Source organism: Mustelus asterias, chromosome 12 (genome assembly GCF_964213995.1).
Source record: "Mustelus asterias chromosome 12, sMusAst1.hap1.1, whole genome shotgun sequence".
Taxonomy (NCBI): Eukaryota; Metazoa; Chordata; class Chondrichthyes; order Carcharhiniformes; family Triakidae; genus Mustelus; species Mustelus asterias.
The window spans coordinates 62737168-62761224 of record NC_135812.1 but is presented as its reverse complement, the minus strand read 5'-3'; the positions used below and the strand labels follow the sequence as shown (position 1 = coordinate 62761224).

Below are 24057 nucleotides of genomic sequence, written 5' to 3'. Positions count from 1 at the left end.
ATATGGGGTAAACCTAGGATTGAGATGAAGAGAAATTTCTTTACCCAGTGAGTGATGAGCCTGAAGAATTTGTGACCACAGAAAGCAGTTGAGGACAAAACATTGCATGTTTTCAAAAGGGAGCCAGATATAGCTCTTAGGCTGACGGGGATCATAGAACATAGAAACCCTACAGTGCAGAAAGAGGCCATTTGGCCCATCGAGTCTGCACAGACCACAAACCCACCCAGGCCCGACCCCCATACCCCTACATATTTACCCACTAACCTACGCATCTCAGGACACTAAGGGCAATTTTTAGCATGGCCAATCAACCTAACCCGCACATCTTTGGACTGTGGGAGGAAACCGGAGCACCCGGAGTAAACCCACGCAGACACGAGGAGAATGTGCAAACTCCATCAAAGGATATTGGGGGGCCGGGGGGGGGGGGGGGGAATGTTCCTGAGTCTCTGCTGCCCATATAATTTTGGATCATGGTGGTCATGGGTTTGGAAGCTGCTGCCTAAGGAGCCTTGCTAAGTTCCTGCAGTGCATCTTACAGGTGATCCACATTGCTGCCACTGTTCGCTGGTGGTGGAGGGACTGAATGGCACCCATTCCACCAACAATCACGCTGGTAACTTTGTCATGGATGGTGTCAAGCTTCTTTGAGTGTTGGTGGAGCTGTACTCATCCTGGCAAGTGCAGAGTATTCCATTACACTGTAAACTTGTGCTTTGTGGATGGTGCACAGGCTTTGGGAAGTCAGGAGGTGAGTTATTCACCACAGGATTCTTAGCCTCTGACTTTTTCTTGTAGCCATAGTATTTATATAACTAGTTCAGTTTCTGGTCAATGCTATCTCCCAGAATGTTGATACTTGGGGATTCAGTGATGGTAATGTAATTGAAGGTAAAGATAGTTTGATTCTTGTTGGAGGTGGTCATTGCCTGGCAGTAATGTGATGTAAATGCTACTTGCAACTTGTCAGCCCAAGCCTGGATGTTTTCCAGGTCTGGCTGCATTTGACATGGATGTCAGGGCAGTCACTCTCTACTCACCTCTGGAATTCAGACCCGTAATCATATTTGAACCAAGGCTGTAATAAGGTCAGGAACTGAGTGATCCTGACGGAACCCAAACTGAGCAGGTGGTTGCTAAACAAATACCACTTGATAGTACGGTTGATGACGCCTTTCATCAGTTTAATGATGATCGAGAATAGACTGATGAGGCAGTAATTGGCCAGGTTGGATTTGTCCTGCTTTTTGTGTACAGGACATACCTGGGCAATGTTCCACATTACTGGGTAGATGCAGGTGCTGGAACAGCCTGGCTAGGCTCAGGGCAAGTTCTGTAGCACAATTCTTCAGTATTATTGCCAAAATACTGTTAGGGCCTATCGCCTTTGCAATATCCAGTGCCTTCAGCCATTTCTTGATATTACAGGGAGTGAAGTGAATTGGCTGAAGATTGGCACCTGTGATGTTAGGGACCTCAGGAGGCCAAGATGGATCATCCCCTTGACTCTTCCAGCTGAGGATTGTTGCGAATGCTTCAGCCTTATCTTGATGATCATTGAGGATGGGGATATTTGTGGAGCAGTCTTCTCCAGTGAGTTGTTTAATTGACCACCACCATTCACAGCTGGATATGACCAGATTGCAGAGCTTAGATCTGATTAATTGGTTGTGGAATCACTTAGCTCTGTCTATCACTTGCTATTGACACAAGAGTAGTTCTGTTTGAAATGAAAGTGGTCCTGTGCTGTAGCTTCACCAGGCTGATGCCTCATTTTTAGGTATGCCTGGTTTGGCTCTTGGCATACTCCCCTGCACTTATCATTCAGCCAGGGTTGATCCATTGGCTTGGTGGTAATGGTAGAATGGGGATATATGAGCCAGTCATGAGCATACAGATTGTAGTTGCTGTACAATTTTGCTGCTGTATGGCCCACAATGCCTCATGGATGCTCAGTCTTGAGTTGTTAGATCTGTTCAAAGTCCATTGCATTTAGCATAGTGGTAGTACCACACCGATCAGAACTAGAATTATTGTTTCCACTGTGTAGATTCTCAGAGCTCTGGGAGTGATGTTTCTGTTACCAAGCAATTTATTCTGCTTTTACAAAGTTTCTAATAAAAACAAAAGCTGTTTTTGGGAGAGTGCTACATCAGTCTCAGTGAACCACAGTGCCTCCGCCAACTGCCCCACCAATCCTTTTCTGCAGGGAAAAAAAAGTAAATCTTTCCTGACATATTTCATAGAACCATAGGATGCTGTGGGGTTTTTATACGAGGTATTTTCCAGCCCACCCCTCAAAAGGCACTTATGTCCACCAGGTTTACACTGCTGCCTCACAGCACCAGGGACCTGGGTTCAATTCCAGCCTCGGGGTCACTGTCTGTGTGGAGTTTGCATGTTCTCCCTGTGTCTGCGTGGGTTGCCTCTGGGTGCTCCGGTTTTTCCCCTCACTCCAAAGATGTGTAGGTTAGGTGCATTGGCCATGCTAAATTGCCCCTTAGTGTCAGGGAGATTAGCAGGGTAAATACATGGGGTTACGGGAATAGGGCATGGGTGGGATTGTTGTCGGTCAGGCTTGATTGGCTGAATGGCCTCCTTCTGCACTGTAGGGATTCTATGATTCTATCCAAGCATGCTTTTCTTGCTCACTGAATAAATAAGTCCAGGCATTGAATAGAAAACTTTTGTGTGTCTCTATTTTGGCTTACTGCTGGTATATGTAATCATCTTCAGCTATTTCATCAGTCTTCCATCATAAGGGCAGAAATGGAGATGTTTGGTGGTGATTGCACAATGTCCAATGCCATTTGCAACAACTCAAATGCTGAAGCTATGCATGTCCATGTGCAGCAAGACCTGGACATCCTTCAGGCTTGGGCTGGTAAGTGGCAAGGAACATTCGGACTAAACAATTGCCAGGCAATGACCATCTCAAACAAGAGGGAATCCAACCAACTCCCCTTAACATTCAGTGGCATTGCCACTACTGAATCACCCACTATCAACATGGTGGGGATTACCAGTGACTAGAAACTGAACTGAACCAGCTATGTAAATACTGTGCCTACAAGAGCAGGCCCAAGGCTGGAAATTCTGCAGAGTGTAACTTGCACGACACCCCAAAGCCTGTCCACCAAATACAAGGCAGAAGTCAGGAGTGTGATGGAATACCCGCTAATTGCCTGCATGAGCGTGGCTCCAACAACACTCATGAAGTCTTTCCAGGACATGGCAGTCTATTTGATTGACATCCCATCCATCACCTTCAACATTCACTCCCTCCACCATCAATATGGACTGTGTACAAGATGCACTTCAGTAGCTCACCAATGCGCCTTCAACGGTATCTTCCAAACTCTCAACCTCTGCCAAGGATACAATATAGATGTGTAGGAACACCACCATCACCCTTCCAAGCAATGTAATGTCCTTACTTGAAACTATATCGCCCTTTCTTCACTGTTGCTGGATCAAAGTCCTGGGGCTCCCTTCCTGGCAGCACAATAGATATATCTGCACCAGATGGATTGCAGCAGTTCAAGAAGGAGGCTTGCCAACAACACCTCGAGGACAATTAGGAATGAGCAATAAATGTTGGTCTTGCCATCAATGCCTACATCCTTTGAAAGAATTCAAAAAGAAAACACACAATTTTCTCAATGTTATGAAGATGTAAGAATCAATATTGTATTGCATTAGGCTATAAAGTACTTATCAGATTTAACTGTAATAAAAGTAAATGGACAATATAAAGTTAAGTATTACATTAATTGCAGACTACTGTTTGCAGGAGAACAGTGGATTTGCTGTGCTGGCTGCACTATTTAAGAAACAAATGTTGGTTTGTGCTGAAGATAAACAAAAAGGTGTATAATGCAAATCGATGCTTGAGAGCATTGCATACTGCTGCTATCTTGCATGAAAGAATTCTAGGGGCAGGTTGAAGTTCATTTCATCTGTCCTCCATTTAGCAGCTTGTACTTGAAAAGGGCATGCAAGGCTGCCACATTGGGCAATTCTCACACATGCAACTGTGGTGCTGGTCCCCTCAACTTCTGATATGAATTCTATCCAGATGGCTTAAATTTGTTCTGCTTTGATATGCTTGTGTATATGGATAAAGAAGCAGAACGTTTATTCACCTGTTAGTTTTACTTCGAATGATATGCAGCCTCTATATAAAATGATTAGGAACACATGCCTTCATGGATAGTATTTTGGGGAAAGCAGATAGCTGATTAGTTTGTTGTCATTTAGCCTTGTATCAAAGTGAACTGGTGACAGGCTTCCAAAGCCCCAAAACTATCATGAATGCCTCGTGTTTTCTTTAGTGATGAACAGACACCCAATGTAAACTACTGTTAAGGTGTAAATGGATGCATACTGTTCAAAGAATGAAGAGTCAATGCGATGAATATATTTAATTGACAAGTATTTTTTCATAAATTAATACATTCTTGCGTGTAAATATTCAAAAGTAGAAACTGGAGATGAAAACTCAAAAGTTAATTCACTAACATTTTCCAAAAGTGTCTTCCTCTGAACCGACACTGGATACTTACGTTTCATCTTATCTTTATTGACATATACGCAAGTGGGGCCCTTGAGTACAGTCTGCTGCTAAAGAAAAATAATTTTGCTAAAAATCCATTATCCAATAATTTGATTTAAATATAAAGTAAAATGGGAATTTAGTGCTTGAACATTTGTATTAAGTATGGGATATATGAAGTGCTCGTTATAATACAGGTGCAAATTTTAAAAATAATTCCAGGTTCAAATCATTAAGTGCTGGTAATAACTGAAAGACACAGTAGTTAGCTTTTTGAAATATGTGTATATATGAAATGTATGGTCAGGAAAAACTGATCCATAAAGCCTGCCACACACTTCTGATGGCTGGAGCATCGTGATGAGGCAGTTGGCAAAGCACTGTTTCAAACTTGGCCCTCCCCCTTATCTCAACTCTCTCAGTTGAGGGCAAATATTGAGATTTCTGAGGACTACTTGTGTGATAACGAACTAAGATTTTAATACATATACTACTAGTCTGTCTGCTGGAGTGTAGCAGGCATGCGATTCAGAAGTGTAGTCTTTGTTTGAAAAGGAGCTAAAAGGGTGAATAATTGGATCAGAGAGCACGGATGCAATTTGGTCTCTGTTTTAAAGTTCTATATCCTGTCCTTATTGTACATCGCAATCGTTGATACTTATGCACATATATTTATAACCTATTTCAACTTGTTAAGTTGAACTTGTCCTTCTGCCAGTTATCACACTACAGCTCCTCCTCTGGAGAGGTGGGTGTAATTACAGCAAGACAAGTTTACATGAGATCTTTTTGTGTAAATACGAACAAAGGAATTAATAATGGAATGTTTATGGGAGATGCAAACAAATGTCAAATGTTACATGTGTGCAGGAATTTATTACAAGTAGAAGGAAATTTGACCGTGATTGCCCTGGAATCTACTGCATATACCTGCTTCTGAAAGGATGGTCCATTTTTTAATCAAAAGTTGCATTGTTCCTTTTTTCCTTGTTTCTGAAATCATTCAGTTTAGGTGGTTGTTGTCTCCATTCAGTTGCTAATTAAACATTTTAATTTTCCAGATGGTTTGAGCAACTGATGATGTACCCCAGAACCAATAAACAAAATCAGAAGAAAAAAAGGAAGGTGGAACCTACAACTGCCCAGGTACAGTCTGCAATTGAAGCTTGGCAGTACTTAATCCATTAATGAATTTCTAATGTAGAAGTTAGAAATACTTTTTATTGGAGTGGAATAACAATTTATTTGAGAGGGAGTGAAAAAGGGGGTTGTGTTTGCATTTTTGATGGTGAATGAAGATAAAGTATACGTGTACCTTATAGAATCCTTACAGTGCAGAAGGAGGCCATTCGGCCCATTAAATCTGCACCGGCAACAATCCCATCTAGGCCCCATCCCCATAACCCCACATATTTATCCCGCTAATTTCTCTAACCTACACATCCCGGGACACTAAGGGGCAATTTAGCATGGCCAATGCACGTAACCAGCACGTCTTTCGGACTGTGGCAAGAAACCGGAGCATCCGGAGGAAACCCACGCAGATGCAGGAAGGACGTGTAGACACAGACAATGACCCAAGCCAGGAATCTAACCTGGGTCCCTGGCGCTGAGAGGCAGCAGTGCTAACCATTGTGACACTGTCATAAAGAGTGCGATGTCGTACTTGGATTCCCACTAAACGCATGTTCACTCAAGCATAAGTGAATTTTAATAGTCTGGTAAGTTGTAATTGCCGCCAAGCAAACTCTGGCGCTGAAAATTAATTTGTATAAGTGTTGAGTCCTAGTCCTTCAAATATAATCTAAATCTGGGAGATTTTTAAAAATGTTTTTTCTTTGCTTTTTATATTTCCCTTAATCCCTTTCTTCTCCTCATCATGCTTTCTGGAAATGATTTGACATTAACTCACACATAGAATTGGACTCTGAATATCCTGTAAAGGATTTGTCAAACTGGTCGCAGAGACATGTTGTTTCTTGCCCTGTTCTCTCACACCCCAAATTCCATCTTGATGGTGCCACACTACTTTGTCTCTCTCATAAACCACAAATTTCACTGCAAAAGCGCAAAGAAATTGTGTGTGCAAGTGTGAACTTAATGACTGGCGAGCGCAGTTTGTTTAAAATTGATTGTGAAATCCAGATCATCGTGCCTTGGCACAATTTTGGATTGGGGGAAAGAAATGTTTATTTACTTAATTTATTTTTGGCTAAATTGTAGCTCATTGTGTTGAATAGAAAATGCAGCCTCAGATTAATACATGTGGGTTTGGATTAAAAATGAATTGGAGAATGAATTACTTTATAAAAACATACTGTATGCTGAGACTATGAAATCATAGAATCCCTAAAGTGCAGAAGGAGGCCATTCGACCCATCAAGTCTGCACCAGTCATACTCCCACCCAGACACTATCCCCACGTATTTACCCTGCTAATCTCCCTGACACTAAGGGGAAATTTAGCATGGACAATCAACCTAACCCGCACATCTTTGAACTATTTGAGGAAACTGGAGCACCTGGAGGAAACCCACGCAGTCACGGGGAGATTGTGAAAACCCCACACAGTCAGCCATGGCCGGAATTGAACCCGGGTCCCTGGTGTTGTGAGGCAGCAGTGCTAACCACTGTGCTATCATGCTGCCCCAAATGAAAATACAAAATGCTGGAATTATTCAGGAGGTCTGGCAGCATCTATGGAGTGAGACAAATAGAGTTAACATTTCAGATTAATGGCTTTTCATCAGAACTGGAATAAATTTGAGATGTAACAGGTCTTCAACCTGAAAACGCAGGTTTCTTTCTGTCTCCACAATGCGGTATGACCAGCTGAGTAATTCCTGCATTTTCTGTTTTAATTAGTTGAAACAGTTCATTAGCGGGCATTTTCTTTGGCGATGCGCCACAAAATATTATCTGCTCATCATAATTAGTAACGGTTTTGCCAGAAACACACACAATTTTTCATTGCTAAAAGCAGAAGCTGAGTCTTGCTATGAATAATATTACAATTGAAGAGACAGCGTCACTGTTGTATCCCTGACCTGCACTCCCTAGATGGAATAGAGCCTTCCAATTTCTATCTTGCAATTTTAGCATCATATGAAGACTTGTGTTTCCTGTAAACCAAAATATAATCTTGTGCATGAAGTATATGTGATGAAATGCTGCAGGTTTTCGTCCAATTGGCATCAACCCTAAATCATCGGCCAGTACACATCTAGAAGAAACTTCAAGTATATGCACGTTAGTGTAGCAAAGAAAAATAAAGTTGAATTAATCTGCTGTACAAATAGCTGCTCTGTCTTTTTGACTGGGCGGCATGGTGGCACAATGGTTAGCATGGCTGCCTCATAGCACCAGGGACCCATGTTCAATTCCGGTCTTGGGTGGCTGTCAGTCTGTGTGGAGTTTGCATGTTCTCCCTGGTCTGCATAGGTGAGGCTCTGGTTTCCTCTCTCAGTCCAACGATGTGCAAGTTCGGTAGATTGGCCATGCTAAATTGCCCCTTAGTGCCCCAAGATATGTAGTTTATGGGGATTAGTGGGGTAAATGCGTGAGGTTACAGGGATGGGGCCTGGGTAAGATGCTCTGTCAGAGTTAGTGCACACTCGTTGGACTGAATGGCCTCCTTCTGCACTGTAGTGATGGTATGCTCTGTGACATTTTCAGTGGCTGTAAAGCCTTTTGGGACATCTTGAGATCATAAAATGTGAGTTTGTTTGTACTTCCTGCCCAGTTCGTATGAAAACAACCATCAACCAACTATACGGTGACAAAATCTTTTCTTTCACAAATGGGAACCATAACAGACAGATACTCGAGCCTTAATGATACAATTTACATTCTTTATGCCGAGTTAAGTTGGAATATTGAAATCCACATCTCTAATGTCCTTGCATTACAACACACCAAACAACTAGACAGCTGGGATAGTACGTTAACAAATTTTCTGCCAAAATCATGGTGTAAATTGCAATATCTTGGCTAAGTGGTTTCTGACGATTGGATAAATCAAATTTGTTTCTTGGTTTCAATTCATTCTGGGAATTTTCATCCCCTGTCCTGTCAATGTTATAATAAAGGTACTTGCTTCTGATGACTTAATGAGGCAAATTCTGTTTCTATTGTAAAGGTTGTATTCTGTGATTCTAGCTATTTATCCATAAAAATGAGAAATCAATTAAACTAACGCATTCCCTGTTGGTGCAAAAATGTTTGTTAGGAATTCATTGTTTTTGCTGGCTGCTGGATTTGTCTCCATTTCATAATTGATCTATAAAAAAATGACAGACCATTGTTCCATATTATGCGGGTCAGAATTGAATGTAACTACTAATGCAACTGAGTCAGGAGTTGGCAAATCCAATGCATTTGGTCATATGAATAGGCAACTAATATGAGTAATGACTCTTTTTGATGTTTGTTATCGACATTTGCTTTTCATGCAAAAACAAAACACATTTATTGCCTCCAAGGAGAGGGTTTTTGCTGCAGCAGTGCAGATCCTCTTTTAGACACAGACTCGTGTGGTGTATCATAGTACATGCTGTTTGGTTGGTATGCCTACAGGAATAGTCCAGGTACAGTAACAACCCTGATCATCCTTCCAATGTTTCACATTATCACATGGCTCTTGATTAGCACTGTAACCTCACAGCGCCAGAGACCTGGGTTCGATTGCTGGCTTGGGTCACTGTCTGTGTGGAGTTTGCATGTTCTCCCTATATCTGCGTGGATTTCCTCTGGGTGCTCCGGTTTCCTCCCACAGTCTGAAAGATGTGCTGGTTAGGTGCATTGGCCACGCTAAATTCTCCCTCAATGTACCTGAACAGGTGCTGGAGTGTGGTGACTAGGGGATTTTCACAGTAACTTCATTGCAGTGTTAATGTAAGCTTACTTGTGACACGAATAAATAACTTTAAACTTTTTTAAAAATATGCATTTTGCCCAGCCAATTTCTTTTGAAAAGACTTTAAAAGGATTTCAGCACAGTAAGTCTATTCATACACTGTTGATTCATTTGTCCATCATTTGTGTTGTCTGTGGCTCAGCACCTGAGTCTAAGGATGCTGGATTCCAGGGCTTGGGCACAAAAATCAAGGTTGACACCCCAATAAAGTACTGAGGGAGGTGCTGTCTTTCAGATGGGACATTAGAGTCATAGAGTTTTACAGCTCCTTCAGCCCATCATGTCTGCGCTGGCCATCCAGCACCTGTTTATTCTAGTCCCATTTTCCAGCACTTGGTCTGTAGCCTTGCATGCCATGACCTTTCAAGTGCTCATCTAAATGTTGAGGGTTCCCTATCTGCCTTCCTGGGTGAATGTAAAAGATGCCATGGCACTGCTTCAGAGAAAAATATGGGAGTTATCCCCAGTGACGTTCAATCAATACCTCAAAAACAAATTATCTGGTTATTTTTTTTCATTGTTTGTGGGACCTTGCTCTGCTTCCATTTACTACAGTAAGGAGTCTAACAACACCAGGTTAAAGTCCAACAGGTTTATTAGGTAGCAAACGCCACTAGCTTTCGGAGCGCTGCTCCTTTGTCAGATGGAGTGGAAATCTACTCTCAAACCACTCCATTTACTACCCCATTGTGCATGTTAAAATAATGACTGCTCTTGAAAGGTAGTTTTGTCTGTAAACCACTTTCTCGGTGATTATGAGGAACACAATGCAAGTACAAATATTTCCCTAATTGTGCCTCCTAGGCAGCCATTTGCTGGGAACTTCTTGGGAACAACCTTTCGAGCTCGCAAACGTTTTCTTATGGCAATAGGAAAGGAGAGAAGGTTCACTGCTCAATGGCAACTTGCTAAACCAACATTCAAAACTTAGGACAGTGTGATTATATTGGTAGCTCAAAGCCTTGTGTTCACTTGTTGATCCTGCAGTAGGCCAGGTTCATGATCTTTTAACTTTTTCCTATGGGCACAATTGCAGGTGTACACGAACTGACATGATTTACATTGCGCGATTACTAGAATAGTTGGTGCAGGATTTTCTGGGTGTCTGCGAGATTCGAGTTAATTAACCAGTCTCTGATCTGGTGGTCCTTTCCAGGTATTGGCAATAAGCAACTTTACTGTCATTTCAAACATGAATTTATCTGAATGTTTCTAACCATATTTGCTTGGCATGGTATCATATTCCAGTTTGTCTATCAGCAGGCCACACATTTACAGGCAGATACTGAAAAAACAGACTGTCGTTATTTTTGCAGTTGGGCACAACAGCTCAACAAAGACAACATTTGGGCTATTGTGCTAAAGCAGCAAGCCCCAGTTCATAGCTTCAATTTTGAGGTGCAATCCATGGCATTTAGTATTTTGTTTTGCAGATTGGCATGCTCTCAATTAATGCACCTGCTCTATGACAATGATTTTGGTAGGTGGAGAAAGGAAGTTTTAAAGCAGCATAATCAAAGTCATCAAACTATTTCAGTAATAGTGAGACAAAATTCCTGTTCAATGCTGGATGATCCATATGAATGCCAGTAGAACACAATACTTGCAGCACCAAGAGTTTCAGCTCCCCCCAGAGAAGCTCATTAGTCCAAGACTATAACCATACCAAGAGTCATCCTGCAGCCTCCTTGCGGCCCCTGCTGGTTTCCCACCAATGACTAGGTGGATACTTCCCACCTATCTATGACTCAGGTGGAACTACAATAGAAAATGGGGGAATTGCTATGGGTCTGTTTGCTTTGGAGACCATTGGTGAGAGCTATATGTTTCCCAAATAAAATTCTGCAGCTTTGTGAAATAATGCAACATATTTGTTGATGGGACTTGATCTTGCATTACACATCAATAAAAAGGGGCCATCGTTACTAGGAGATGGCAGGATTATATTAGAGCTATTTAGTGCCTCTTTAATACCAGACTTTATGGCTCTAAAATCGCACTTTCAAGAGGAGCGGTTTGAGATTATTACATTGCTACGAGTAATTTAAGCAGTGTGCCGAGGGGATTGTTTAGCTGCTCTAACATGTCTATTTACATCATTCTATGCAAGAATATCGTCCAAGGTTTCTTGAGTTCAATTTCAAGGGGAAAATCTGTCAGTACCTGGCATTGCCATTTTTTTCCAACAGCTGCAGTGTTTATAAACTCTGTCTGTGATTGCATGTATTTCAGAATGTAACAAATCTGTTGTTATGTAAACAATTATCTTATTGGAGCCTCATATGTCATGTACACCTGCATGCTATGTAGCAGGTACCTGCAATTACTAGAAACCTCGGTTACAATTCTAGCAAGACCTAACATTCATAGGAGTTTTGGATCAAATAGCAGAGTCTATAACCTCATCAATTCATGGCATTCCAGGACCTGATGTGTCTCCTGCAGTGTTCCAGAATCCCAGTGAAAAGCAAACAAATTAACTTGGCTTGGTAATACTGGACATTTTTGTAGTTAGCAACCTTTACTGGTTTGTGACTTCCTTTACTCTGAATCTGTCCCTTTCCCACAAAACGTAAACATTAGAAATCTTGACATCCATGTACAAAATCAGGCCATTCACCCACTCCGTTGGTGCCTGCTCTGTTCAGGAGCAATCTAAAGCTAATTCTACTATCTACTGTTTGAAATATGAGAGTAAACTAACAAGCAATATAAAAATAGATTGCAAGAGCTTTTATCAGTCTATAAAATGGAGAGGAGCTAAAGTAAAGATCGGTGCCTTAGAGGCAGAGGTGGAGAAATTATCGTGGCGCATGAGGAAATGGCAGAGGCATTGAGCATATATTTGTCTGTTTTTGAAGTAGAAGACACAATTGCATACCAGAAATGGGTGAACAAGGAGCTAATATGAGTGAAGAAGCTAAGGCAATTAATGTCAATGGAGAAAAAGTATTGAGGGAACTACATCCTAGGGTCTAAAAGAGGTAGCTGCAGAGATGGTAGACGCACTGCTTATGATTCTCCAAAATTCCTTAGATTGTAGAATAGTCTCAGCGAATTGTAAGTTAGCAAATATAACCACTGTTCAAGAATATGTGCAGGAAATTGCAGGCTAATTATGCTGACATCATTTGTCTGGAAAATGTAGGAATCCAATATTCAGGAAATTTTAACAACGCACTTAGAAAAACATTGCAAAGTCAATTTGGTTTTAACAAAGGGAGATCATGTTGGATAAACTTATTAATTTTTTGGAGATGGGTAGATAAAGGGAAACTTGTAGATGTCATACACTTTGATTTCCAAAAGATATTTGAAGAGGTGTTCCACAAAAGGTTGACATACAAGATAAGGCTCATGGAATTGAGAATAATATATTAGCTGGATAGAGGATTAACGGACAGAAAACCTAAAGTAGAGATCAACATCTTGAGGGCATTTTTAAGTTTTTAGGCTGAGACTAGTGAAGTGCTGCAATGATCAATGCTGGGAACTCAGTCATTTAAATCTATATTAATTATTTGGCTGAAGAGACCAAGAGTAATACATCTAAATTTGTATGATGTGGAGAAGTGAGATTATTTACTTTGATAAGAATGAATAAGTAGAAATTTTTAAAAAGGTGTGAAGCTCGTGCTCGTCACTCTGGGTGATCAGAAGGATTTGGGTACACTTGCACAAGAAACTGCAAAGTTAGCATGCAGCTACATCAAGCGATTAGGACTGCAAATAGCACGTTGGCCTTTATTGGAAATGCATTTGAGTACAAAGATTAGTAAGTCTTGCTGCAATTGTACAGGATTTTGGTGAGACAACACCTGGAGTACTGCCTGTAGTTCTTGTCTTCATATTTAAGGGAGAAAGATCAACCATGATCATATTGAATGGCGGAGCAGGCTTGAGGGACCATATTGTCCAATCTTCATAGAATCCCATAGAATCCCTGGAGTGTATTAGGAGGCCATTTGGCCAGGCCCACTGCCTGTCCTATCCCTTTAATCCCATGCATTTACCCTGCTAATCCTCCTAACCTATACATCTTGGGACACTCGGGCAATTTAGCATAGCCAATCCACTTAATCCATCTTTGGACTGTGGGAGGAAACTGGAACACCTGGAGGAACCCCACGCAGACATGGGGCGAATGTGCAAATTTCACACAGGCAATCAACTAGGACTGGAATCAAACCTGGGTCCCTAATGCTAATATAAAAACATAAGAACTAGGAGCAAATGTAGGCCATCTGGCCCCTCGAGCCTGCTCCGCCATTCATTAAAATCATGGCTGATCTTTTCATGGACTCAGCTCCACTTACCCCACCCGCTCACCATAACCCTTAATTCCTTTACTGTTCAAAAATTTATCTATCCTTGCCTTAAAAACATTCAATGAGGTAGCCTCAACTGCTTCACTGGGCAGGGAATTCCACAGATTCACAACCCTTTGTGTGAAGAAATTCTTCAACTCAGTCCTAAATCTGCTTCCCCTTATTTTGAGGCCTAGTTCAAGCACCCTAGTTCTAGTTTCACCTGCCAGTGGAAACAACTTCCCTGCTTCTATTTTATCTATTCCCTTCATACTCTTATGTTTCTATAAGATCTCCCCCTCATTCTTCTGAATTCCAATGAGTATAGTCCCAGTCTATTCAGTCTCTCCTCATAAGCCAACCCTCTCAACTCTGGAATCAACCTAGTGAATCTCCTATGCAGCCCCTCCAGTGCTGGTATATCCTTTCTCAGTAAGGAGACCAAAACTGTACACAGTATTCCAGGTGTGGCCTCACCAGTACCTTATACAGCTGCAACATAACTTCACTGTTTTTAAACTCCTTCCCTCTACCAATGAAGGACAAAATTCCATTTGCCGCCTTAATTTCCTGCCGCACCTGCAAACCAACTCCTTGTGATTCTTGCACAAGGACACCCAGCCTAGAGGATATCTATGACTAATGTCTGACCAATGATTCTTTTGCCTGAAAATCTAACCAGAAATATTCTGGATTTGGGGTTGCTTAAAAAGGACGTGTTCACCTAGAACAACTAGCTATTTTTATTAAAGAATAAGGGATTCTTCTATCACTTCAAGTGAGTGTTCAACAAGGAGATCAGTTGTTTGCTGTCTCGGGTGATATTAAACCCAATTTTGATTTGCAGATCTAATTGCAAATATTACACATGATGTCGTTTAGAGGTGGGCGGAGTTTCCCCCCCACTGTAAAGCTTTCTGTGCGAGTTTCCTTGGTTTAGCTGAGTGCAAGAATAATACAAATGACACGTAGACAGAGTAAGAATTAACTTGTCTTTGTAGTCCTGGCAAACTGTGGTTCTATTGGCAGCCTGCTATGAGAAATAACAGGATTTCACTGCCTTGCAGGAAAAAGCTCCTCTCTCTATAGGGGTGGTGGATAAGTGAACAAATATTACATTGTTCCTGTTGAAAGCATGTCTAGTAATAGATGATGACTATTAGATAAACAGTATATATCTTTAATTCAAACATGGTTCTCACTAAATAAGGCTTAAACACAATGGAACATGTTTGTGCAAAGGTGTTCTACTTGGTACAGGCTTTTTCCCCATGCCTCATCTTATGATGTCATGAAATGTTTCCAATTATTGTTTGAAATTTTAAAAGCTTCTTCACATTCATTGTACAAGTATTTTAAAAGGCCCTGCCTTCTCAAACTTGCCCCTCACCTAAGGTGTGGTGATCCTCAGGTTAAATCATCACCAGTCACACCCTAACGTCATCTGGAAGAATGGCAATTTTACTTATTTTAGTTTATATTTCCCATTTACATTTGGTTCATTAAGGGATCACTTGTTAGTGTCTCGTTTAATATGGTTCTGTACAAGTTAATGTGTCCACTGTTCAAATTTCTTTGAATATGTTGTCATAATATTTTGTATTGGCTTTGGCTCACTAATTTAGTGAATCTTAGACATTACAGTGGATCAGCCATGTTTGAACTGATATTCTGACCAAATAGTTTTTATTTATTAGTGTCACAACTAGGCTTACATTAATACTGCAATGAAGTTACTATGAAAATCCCCAGTTGCCACACTCCGGCACTGTTCGGGTACACTGAGGGAGAATTTAGCGTAGCCAATGCACCTAACCAGCACGTCTTTCAGACTGTAGGAGGAAACTGGAGCACCCGGAAGAAATCCATGCAGACACAGGGAGAATGTGCAAACTCTGCACAGACAGTGACCCAAACCGGGAATCGAACCCGGGTTCCTGGTGCTGTAAGGCAGCAGTGCTAACCACTGCTACTGTACCAATATCCTTAGGTACTTTGGAAATTTCTACCAAAAATATCTTTTAGATAACAAAATTGTTTTGTACCATTCTTTGATTGCCATTACTAATTGAGAGTACCATTTTTGCTACCATAGAAAGAATCATAGAAACCCTACAGTGCAGAAGGAGGCCATTCGGCCCATCGAGTCTGCACCGACCACAATCCCATCCAGGCCCTACCCCCACATATTTTACCCACTAATCCCTCTAACCTACGCATCCCAGGACTCTAAGGGGCAATTTTTTAAACCTGGCCAATTAACCTAACTCGCACATCTTTGGACTGTGGGAGGAAACCGGAGCACCCGGAGGAAACCCACGCAGACACGAGGAGAATGTGCAAACTCCACACAGACAGTGACCCGAGTCGGGAATCGAACCCGGGACCCTGGAGCTGTGAAGCAGCAGTGCTAACCACTGTGCTACCGTGCCGCCCAGGGTATTTAGAATTCTAAGTTGTTATTGTGAATAAAACAGCTTCAAAAATTGTCTCCTACTTTGTTGTAAGTTCTCAAAAGACCGAAACCACACTAAATCGATAGTTAAGTGCATATTGCACTACTACCATCATGCAAGGAAAAGCCCAGGGGCTGCTTAAAGGTCATTCCACAGCTGCTGGTCCTGATTGATGGTAATTGCAGGACAGTCATGTCAAGTAATCCTCAAATGTTTATTGAGCATTACTGTCTAGATTTGACTGTTACACACAGTAATGCCTTTAACAGGTCTGTCTTGATGGTCGCCACCAAGGCTGCTGTGTAGGCAGCATGTTGTTCCTTCATTCATTCCATGCAGCAATTCCATTCAAAGATCACCTCAAATTTCAAGGGGTAAGATTTTAGGAATCAAGAATATTCCTAGCTATTTAGTTCTATTTTTACTTCAGGTAGAAACGAAATGATGCAACGTTGCATCCTGGGCATTTATAGTAGGAAAATGTGACCATTTCTGCCTAGCTACAATTATTCCACGGTTTGCTGTGTGCACTAGACATTTGATTTTCCCAGACGCTAGACTTTATTCCTGCAGTTTGTTGGAATCGCCCAAAAACAAAGGACATCAAAATCAGCTCATTGCTATTTAAGCACAGTGTTTTGAAGAAAGTCTACATGGTTGCTTGCCATGTAACAATAGGCACTGAATTTCAAAAATAATTGTATGCAGCACTTTGACATGTTTTAATGGTGTAACAACATGCTATTTAAATTCAAATAACCCATGAAAAATTTGCATTAGGAGCTGAGTAAACATGGCCCCATTCTTGTTGCCATTGAATCACAGTAGCTGGCGGAAAAAAACTTTCACCCATCATCCGTCAATCTGGGGCATTTAAGCACAGGTCCCTGAGGCTAAAAGGGTAGCAGTGTCAACCATTTATTTGCATGTGTGCAGGGATGCATGCTCTATGGTTGTGGTGTCAACAAACACAACCTTGTAGATTATCCTTTAGGAGGCAGATTCCTTTTTTAAAAAAAATATTTTAAAATTGTTTTCATTTTATTGTGTTACCTTTGAGTGGTTGATGTGCAGTTTTTCAACCAGGGCTCCCAGGAATTTTCAGGTCATTTGAAAACTCTACTAAATATTTCAAGATCTTTGATGTAATGAAAAATAATCATGAAAATCTTTTGCATTTTCACCCATTCGATGTTTTACTTTTTTCATATTACATATGTAATGCGTGTTTGTTTAATAGTATTTTACTTTTATCGTGCTCCATTATTTGTGTATTATATGTACGTGCACACGCAAGTGTGGAAGGAACAAAATGTTGGGGTTCCACAGAATTTCACAGCATATCTGATTCCTTAACCAAAAAAAGGTTGAAGATCACTGGCATGTTAAATTTGTTTACTTATATAATGTAGACAGAATTTTATTGCAAATATGATAAAAGACGTGCTTACAATGCTACAGAGAAGAAGTTAAACCCTTTTATTTGCCCCCTTTTCCCTGCTACCTGATAACACTCGAAGTATTATTGAGCATGATGATTGCTACCGAGTTGTGGTCAGTGCATTTACTCAATGGTGTATCCTGTAATATTGCCACAACTTATAGATTTCTAGTTGCTCACTGTAGTCATTTATCTAAACTCTTATTATATAATTTATATTGTTACATGATTCTCATATTCCTAGAGCTCGCGTATTTATTTAGAAACATAGAAAACTACAGCACAAAACAGGCCCTTTGGCCCCACAAGTTGTGCCGAACATATCCCTACCTTTTTAGGCCTACCTTTAACCCTCCATCCTATTAAGTCCCATGTACTCATTCAGGAGTCTCTTAAAAGACCCTATTGAGTTTGCCTCCACCACCACTGACAGCAGCCGATTTCTATTTGTCATTGTGCAAATTGGTTGTAATTGTGGCCTTCTGGTGCAGTCTTTGAATGTGAAGTTATTTATTTTAAGATTTCTTGTCAATATAGACTTTGTTTCTTGTCCTTTCCTGTTTCCTGCTCCCACTTTTAGAGAATTCTAAATGTCAATAGCAATCCAATAATTGACTTAAGTGCACCTTGAAGTTATCTCTGTTATCATTTGTTGTGGGGCTTTTTGGTGTTCAACCTATGACAACTTTGTTCCCTTTAAATAGCCAGACAAAGTCAGAGTTTTCACACAGATGATTAACAAGCGAGCTACAGTAAAAACCCTGGAAGCCAGCTAGTGGCCAGCTAGAGTCCAATATTCAGGATTACGCAAGCAGATAAGAACATAAGAAATAGAAGCAGGAGTAGGCCATCTAGCCCCTCGAGCCTACCCCGCCATTCAATAAGATCATGGCTGATCTGAAGTGGATCAGTTCCACTTACCCGCCTGATCCCTATAACCCCTAATTCCCTTACCAATCAGGAATCCATCTATCCATGATTTAAACATATTCAACGAGGTAGCCTCCACCACTTCAGTGGGCAGAGAATTCCAGAGATTCATCACCCTCTGAGAGAAGAAGTTCCTCCTCAACTCAGTCCTAAACTGACCCCCCTTTATTTTGAGGCTGTGCCCTCCAGTTCTAGTTTCCTTTCGAAGTGGAAAGAATCTCTCCATCTCTACCCTATCCAGCCCCTTCATTATCTTATAGGCCTCTATAAGATCCCCCCTCAGCCTTCTAAATTCCAACAAATACAAACCCAATCTGCTCAGTCTCTCCTCATAATCAACACCACTCATCTCTGGTATCAACCTGGTGAACCTTCTCTACACTCCCTCCAAGGCCAATATATCCTTCCACAAATAAGGGGACCAATACTGCACACAGTATTCCAGCTGCGGCCTCACCAATGGAATACTGTGTGCAGTATTGGTCCCCTTATTTGCGGAAGGATATATTGCGGAAGGATATAGTTTCAGATTCCATTACAAGTAATTAACATATACCAAAAAAGGTAGAGGAGTTGCCTCAGATGGTACGGTGGCACAGTGGTTAGCACTGCTGTCTCACAATGCCAGGGACTTGGGTTTAATTGCAGCCTCAGGTGACTGTGCAGAGTTTGCATGTTCTCCCCGTGTCTGCGTGGGTTTCCTCCAGGTGCACTAATTTCCCCCATGCTTCAAAGCTGTGTGGATTAGGTTGATTGGACATGATAAATTGACCCTTTAGTATTGGGGGATTAGCAGGGTAAATACATAGGGATATGTGGATAGGGCCTGGTTGAGATTGTTGTCAGTGCAGGCTCGATGGGCCAAATGTCCTCCTTCTGCACAGTAGGGATTTATTTATTCATTCATGGGACATGGGCATCGCTGGCTGGCCAGCATTTATTGCCTATCCCTGGTTGCCCTTGAAGGTGGTGGTGAGCTGCCTTCTTGAAACGCTGCAGTCCACGTGCTGTGGGTTGACCCACAATGGCGTTGAAGGTGATGATGTTCCCATGTATCTGCTGTCCTTGTCCTTCTAGATTGAAATGGTCGTGGGTTTGGAAGATGCTGTGTAAGGCTCTTTGAACTGCTGCAGTGCATCTTGTACACACTGCTGCTATTGAGCATGTTGGAGTCAGTGGATGTGGTGCCAATCAAGCAGGCTGCTTTGTCCTGGATGGTGTCAAGCTTCTTGAGTGATGGAGCTGCACCCATCCAGGCAAGTGGGAAGTATTCCATCACATTCCTGACTTGTGTCTTGTAGATGGGCGACAGGCTTTGGGGAGTCAGGAGGTGAGTTACTCGCTTCAGTATTCCTAGCCTCTGACCTCTTTTAGCCACTGTTTATGTGGTGAGTCCAGTTCAGTTTCTGGTCAATGGTAATCGCAAGGATATTGACAGTGGGGGATTCAGTGGTGGTAACACCATTGAATGTCAAGGGGCAGTGGTTAGAGTGTCTCTTATTGGTGATGGTCAATGTCTGGCATTTGTGTGGCATGAATGTTACTTGCCACTTGTCAGTCCAAGCCTGGATATTGTCCAGATCTTGTTGCATTTGAACATGGACTGCCTCAGTATCATGAGTTGCAAATAGTGCTGAACATTGTGCAATCATTGACAAACAACCCCACTTGGTATGACTCCAAACAGTGGGAAGTTTGCCCCTGATGCCCAATGATTCCAGTTTTGCTAGGGCTCCTTGAGGCCACACTCGGTCGATGTCAATGGCTGTCACTCTCACCTCGCCTCTGGAATTCAGCTGCTTTGTCCATGTTTGAACCAAGGCTGTAATGAGGTCAGGAGCTGAATGACATTGGCAAAACCCAAACTGGACACCATTGAGCAGGTTACTGCTGTGCAGGTGATGCTTGATAGCACTTTGACTCCTTCCATCACTTTACTGATTGAGCGTAGACTGAAGGGGTGGTAATTGGCTGGTTTGTAGGCAGAGGTGGATCATCCACTTGGCACTTCTGGCTGAAGATTGCTGTGAATGCTTCAGCCTTATCTTTTGCACTAATGTGCTGGGCTCCTCCATCGTTTTGAGGATGGGGATATTTGTGGAGCCTCCTCTTCCAGCGAGTTTTTTAATTGTCCACCACCATTCTATGATTCTGTTGATTGGGTTACATCATGCATAAGAGACAAATATTAAAACCAATCACCACTGTTGCATGCCTGCTTAATTATAACATCAGTGTGAATATTTGATCACGTTAGCTGACTATGGTTGCAAGTTATCCTTGACATCCCAGCTTATGTCTGGATTTGTAGGTACCAATTACCTCCCATGTCTAGATGTCTGATTTTATGATTCTTTCAAACTAAGGGCCATTGTCAGATGAACAGACCTATATTCTATGGTTTTCTCCCTTGTAACTAGTGCTTGATGCTCATCTCAGTCAGCTTTAATGCAGACCTGTGGTTTCTTTCTTAGCTTGTGATTATTAACCCTTTCATAATTGTTGTACATAATGCTAAAAAGAATCCTTCTTGGGCTTAACTACATAAAGGGGGACGATCTTCTCAAAGAAATTGTGTGTCCAAAAAGTCTGAAAACCTGTGTTTCACTCTGGTTTTTTCAGTGAGCTGCCCTGTGCAACCTTCCCCACACTCTGTCAATTTTTTTGGCAGTTGGGAGATTCGTGCCAGTACATGGGCCGTCCCAGTGCTGCCCTCCCCCTGTTGGATGGGGACCATGACTGATTTGCGTCGGTGAAACCTCTCGCTGACAAGGGGGAAACATCCAAGAGGCTGGAAATGGCTGGGGCGGATGTGTTAATGTCAAATGTCATGTTAATGATGACGTTAATATTTAAATCTGCTTCATGCCCTTTTTGAGGGTGAAGCTGATCACGCTGGCAAAACCGGGCCAGGAAGATGGAGCAATCCCAAACCTTGGGACCTTCTTAGTAAAACAAAATAGAACATTATAAAATGGAGCAGAGTAGTACGTAGACGTCGATAGCTTTTGAAAATAGAAGCAGGAGTAGGCCCTTTGAGTCTGCTCCGCCATTTATTTTGATCATGATTGATCATATTCACTATCCTGATCCCGCCTTGCCTCCATATCCCTGGATCCTTTTAGCCCCAAGAGCTTTATGTAATTTCTTCTTGAAATCACAATGATTTGGCCTCAACTACTTTCTCTGATGGTGAATTCCACAGATTCACCACACTCTGGGTGAAGAAATCTCTCCTCACCTCAGTCCTAAAAAGTTTACCTCTTATACTCAAACTATGACCTCCAGTTCTGGACTCCCCCACCATTGGGAACATTCTTTGTGAATCTACACTCTCTAATCCTGTTAGAAGTTTTAGCTTCTATGAGATCCCCCCTCACTCTTCTAAACTCCAATGAATATAAAATCGACACTCCAGGTTCAGCTCAATTGTGGCTTTTGGGCATTTTCCTGTAAAATATTTTGGCAAGTAATTATCTTTACTTGCGTGGGTTTGACAGTTTTATATGGATGAGACAAGACTAAGTGCCTATAATGAAAAATCTCTTGGAAAGCCAACCTTTAACGTTCACATTCTTTAGTGGAATTTTTGGGACATGTTTCTGTAATTTAAATGTCCAAGTATGTTATGGGTAATTGGTTGTTCACAAAGCCTACTGTGATAGTAACTGAATATCCATTGTTTAACCCTCCAGTTTAAATACCTATGATTGCTGCTTTGACTGACTGTGTATAGCAATTGTAGTTTTACATCAGGATTGTAAAATCTCTATAGACCAATTGTGAATTTTTGCAGTAATAATTCTGGCTTCTATGTGTGCTACCACGAGCCTTGTTCCCCTGATGGATGATTATCTCTGTGTTCCTGCAAAGTGCAATTTTATCGTAAATAACTTGTAGATCATTTGTATTTTTATGTAATCTGGGGTTGAACATAAATTAACCTGAACTCTTAGTTTGAAGTTGTGCATTTATTATCCCAAAATGGAAGAGATAACCACACAGCTGTTCTTGCCCTCCATGGCTTAGTTTGGCTGTTGTCTTTTTAACTCTGTTTGCAGTCAATATAATTTTTATTTCTCAGAAATCGTTATGGTGAAACTATTCTAAGGTCAAATTTAAATTTGTTTTTGTTATTGGGATAATGAATTTGGCCCTCGGGTTGCAGTATTCATGTTTTATTTTTGCAACCTTTTTTAGTTAAAATCTGCTTGCCAAGTTTATAGCTGATCTTGCGTTTACAACATGACAATCTCAGATGAAAAAAAAATGATTCAAGGAAAATATGGTACTGAAGTTTGTGAAGCCTTGGAAGATTGGGACCTCCATTCACTCTTCCATACAAGTGTATTTTTCTAAATACAATTCTATATTTTACTTTTGAGTCTGTCAGAAATACATAGAGATTTTGCATTCTAACTAGAATTTTATAAAGTGATAATTTGATGGTAAGGCTGCTGGCTATATTATCTCTAATTGACATATGTCTGGAGGGATTAAAAAAATGCCTTTGCTATAAAGTAGCTACCTAAACTTTCCAATAAAAATTAAACCATACTGTACACATTACAGCCTTCTTATGATGATGGTAAGTGTCAAGAAAGCAGTTTCCGTGCTCATGCATTTTCATTTATGGTTCTGGTGTAGAGGGAGTATCAACTTTAAACTGATTTGATCAACCTTTTGAGGTGATGCTGGGGAGGAAAAAAAAGATTATGCAGAATAATGTGAATGAATGGAGGTGCGTGCATAAACTGTTGAAATATATCTTTCGTTTTAATGTTTTCAAACTGCTCATCTGGGTTACTAACAAGTAACTCAACAAACTGTCAAATATTCTAGATTCAGCAATGGGATTTTTCAGTTCTAAATGATGTGTAGGATGTAGAAGTTAGACTGGGAGAGAAGGCTAAGATTTTGGGTATGGAGGTGTAGGCTGGGATATTGAAGAATTTCTTTTGTCTTTTATGACTATATTTTACTGAATTTACTTCTCCACACCTGCATATGCGCTCCTTATCAAAGCTTTCTGTACGAGCAATAATAGAGTTAAACTCTGACTAATCTAGTTGGCCACACATTTATACATACACCCACTATCGATGTTTTAAGTTGACGTTAGCATTTCAACCTGTATGTGAGCTTGCCAGTATTTTTGCAAAAGAAAAATCAGCCTTTCTCGCTGGGACTGGAGGTTGTTGGTATCATTCACTCCTTATCTGGAAGACTGAACTTGAGCTGTCCAAATAGATTCCACTGCCATATTTGTGCACAAAGCAAATCAAAAGAGACATTGGTTTCTGATGGTCACAATTACAAGTGTGTTTATTTATTACTCTTTCCCCCTAAAAGTTTTATATATAAGCTCCTAAAATGCTGCTTTTGAAAAATCTTTATTTACTTTTCACAGAGGAACTTTCTGGAACATGCCTTAAATGGAAGGTTTATTT

At 41.1% G+C, this 24057-nt stretch overlaps 1 protein-coding gene across 3 annotated transcripts in view; it reads left to right on the top strand.

The window, feature by feature from the left end:
• The window catches only part of mpripb (myosin phosphatase Rho interacting protein b), a 401247-nt gene that overhangs the window by 159050 nt on the left and 218140 nt on the right, over window positions 1-24057 (top strand). For all 3 annotated transcript variants that reach the window (XM_078225341.1, XM_078225339.1, XM_078225340.1), the window contains exon 5: window positions 5620-5704. In XM_078225341.1, coding sequence (XP_078081467.1) covers window positions 5620-5704 — 85 coding nt within the window. The remainder of the gene's footprint in view (window positions 1-5619; window positions 5705-24057) is intronic.